Source organism: Neomonachus schauinslandi, chromosome 5 (assembly GCF_002201575.2).
Source record: "Neomonachus schauinslandi chromosome 5, ASM220157v2, whole genome shotgun sequence".
NCBI lineage: Eukaryota > Metazoa > Chordata > Mammalia > Carnivora > Phocidae > Neomonachus > Neomonachus schauinslandi.
Genome location: NC_058407.1, coordinates 165,135,152 through 165,136,120, shown reverse-complemented (window position 1 = coordinate 165,136,120; position 969 = coordinate 165,135,152). Strand labels below are relative to the sequence as shown.

Here is a 969-nt window from a genome sequence, read left to right as displayed (position 1 = left end):
TTCAAAGACAAAGAGAGTAGCTCTAATTCCCATTTGTGCACGGAGAGATCAAATATGAATACTTCCTGAGGAAATGAGAATAAAATAGGCAGCCCAGAGATGCTTCTGGGCCCCAATTATATTCCATTTTCAGATTGTGTTCTAGTCCTTAAAATGATAGAAAATTATGGAGTGTTTCTAATCTTTGCAGCTTCGATTGAATCCATCTTTCCTGAATTATGTCAAAGTGGTCTTGCATTAAGAAGGGCTTTTGAAAGTTGCTCTCTGAGGTAGCGCGCGGTCTTTGTCGGCTTCCACCATGGCATACCGTGGCCAGGGCCAAAAAGTGCAGAAGGTGATGGTTCAGCCCATCAACCTCATCTTCAGATACTTGCAAAATAGATCTCGAATTCAGGTGTGGCTTTATGAGCAAGTGAACATGCGAATAGAGGGCTGTATCATTGGTTTTGATGAGTACATGAACCTCGTATTAGATGATGCCGAAGAGATTCATTCTAAAACAAAGTCAAGAAAACAACTGGGTCGGATCATGCTAAAAGGAGATAATATTACCCTGCTCCAGAGTGTCTCCAACTAGAAATGATCTGTGAAGTGAGAAATTCTTGAGAAGGCCATGTAGTTTGTTTTTTTAGATGTCCTTTGCTCTGAGTGTAGTTCTAAAACATTTGTTCGTATTATTTCGATTACCTTTATGTTATTACCAGAGGACAATAAATGCGGTGGGATTGCTTTTATTTAAAATTAAAAAAAAAAAAAAAAAAAAGAAGAGCTTTTGAAATAGCCAGGTAGCTGGTCAGTTTGGTTTGAGACTTGGCCAATTGGAAAATGTTTTGTCTCACCAAAAAATGTCACGGAGTCCAGTCAAAAGCCAAGTATTATCAGTTTTGAGTTCGACGGATTTATTTCTATTTCTTTTCAAATTTCCTTGCAGACGAGTGAAGGAAGGATCATTGATTAAACGTCTAAGGT

The 969-nt window shown here is 38.4% G+C and overlaps 1 protein-coding gene across 1 annotated transcript; it reads left to right on the top strand.

Annotated features, from left to right (window-relative positions):
• Positions 1-260: 260 nt before the first annotated feature.
• LOC110589897 (small nuclear ribonucleoprotein E) lies at positions 261-693 on the top strand. The gene has a single exon (XM_021700552.1). It carries the CDS (start codon positions 299-301, stop codon positions 575-577), a length of 279 nt encoding a protein of 92 aa, XP_021556227.1. The 5' UTR covers positions 261-298; the 3' UTR covers positions 578-693.
• Positions 694-969: the final 276 nt, after the last annotated feature.

What these genes read in the sequence shown, in the direction of transcription:
- LOC110589897 (XM_021700552.1), top strand. Translation starts at nt 299, where the DNA reads ATGGCATACCGTGGCCAGGGCCAAAAAGTGCAGAAGGTGATGGTTCAG.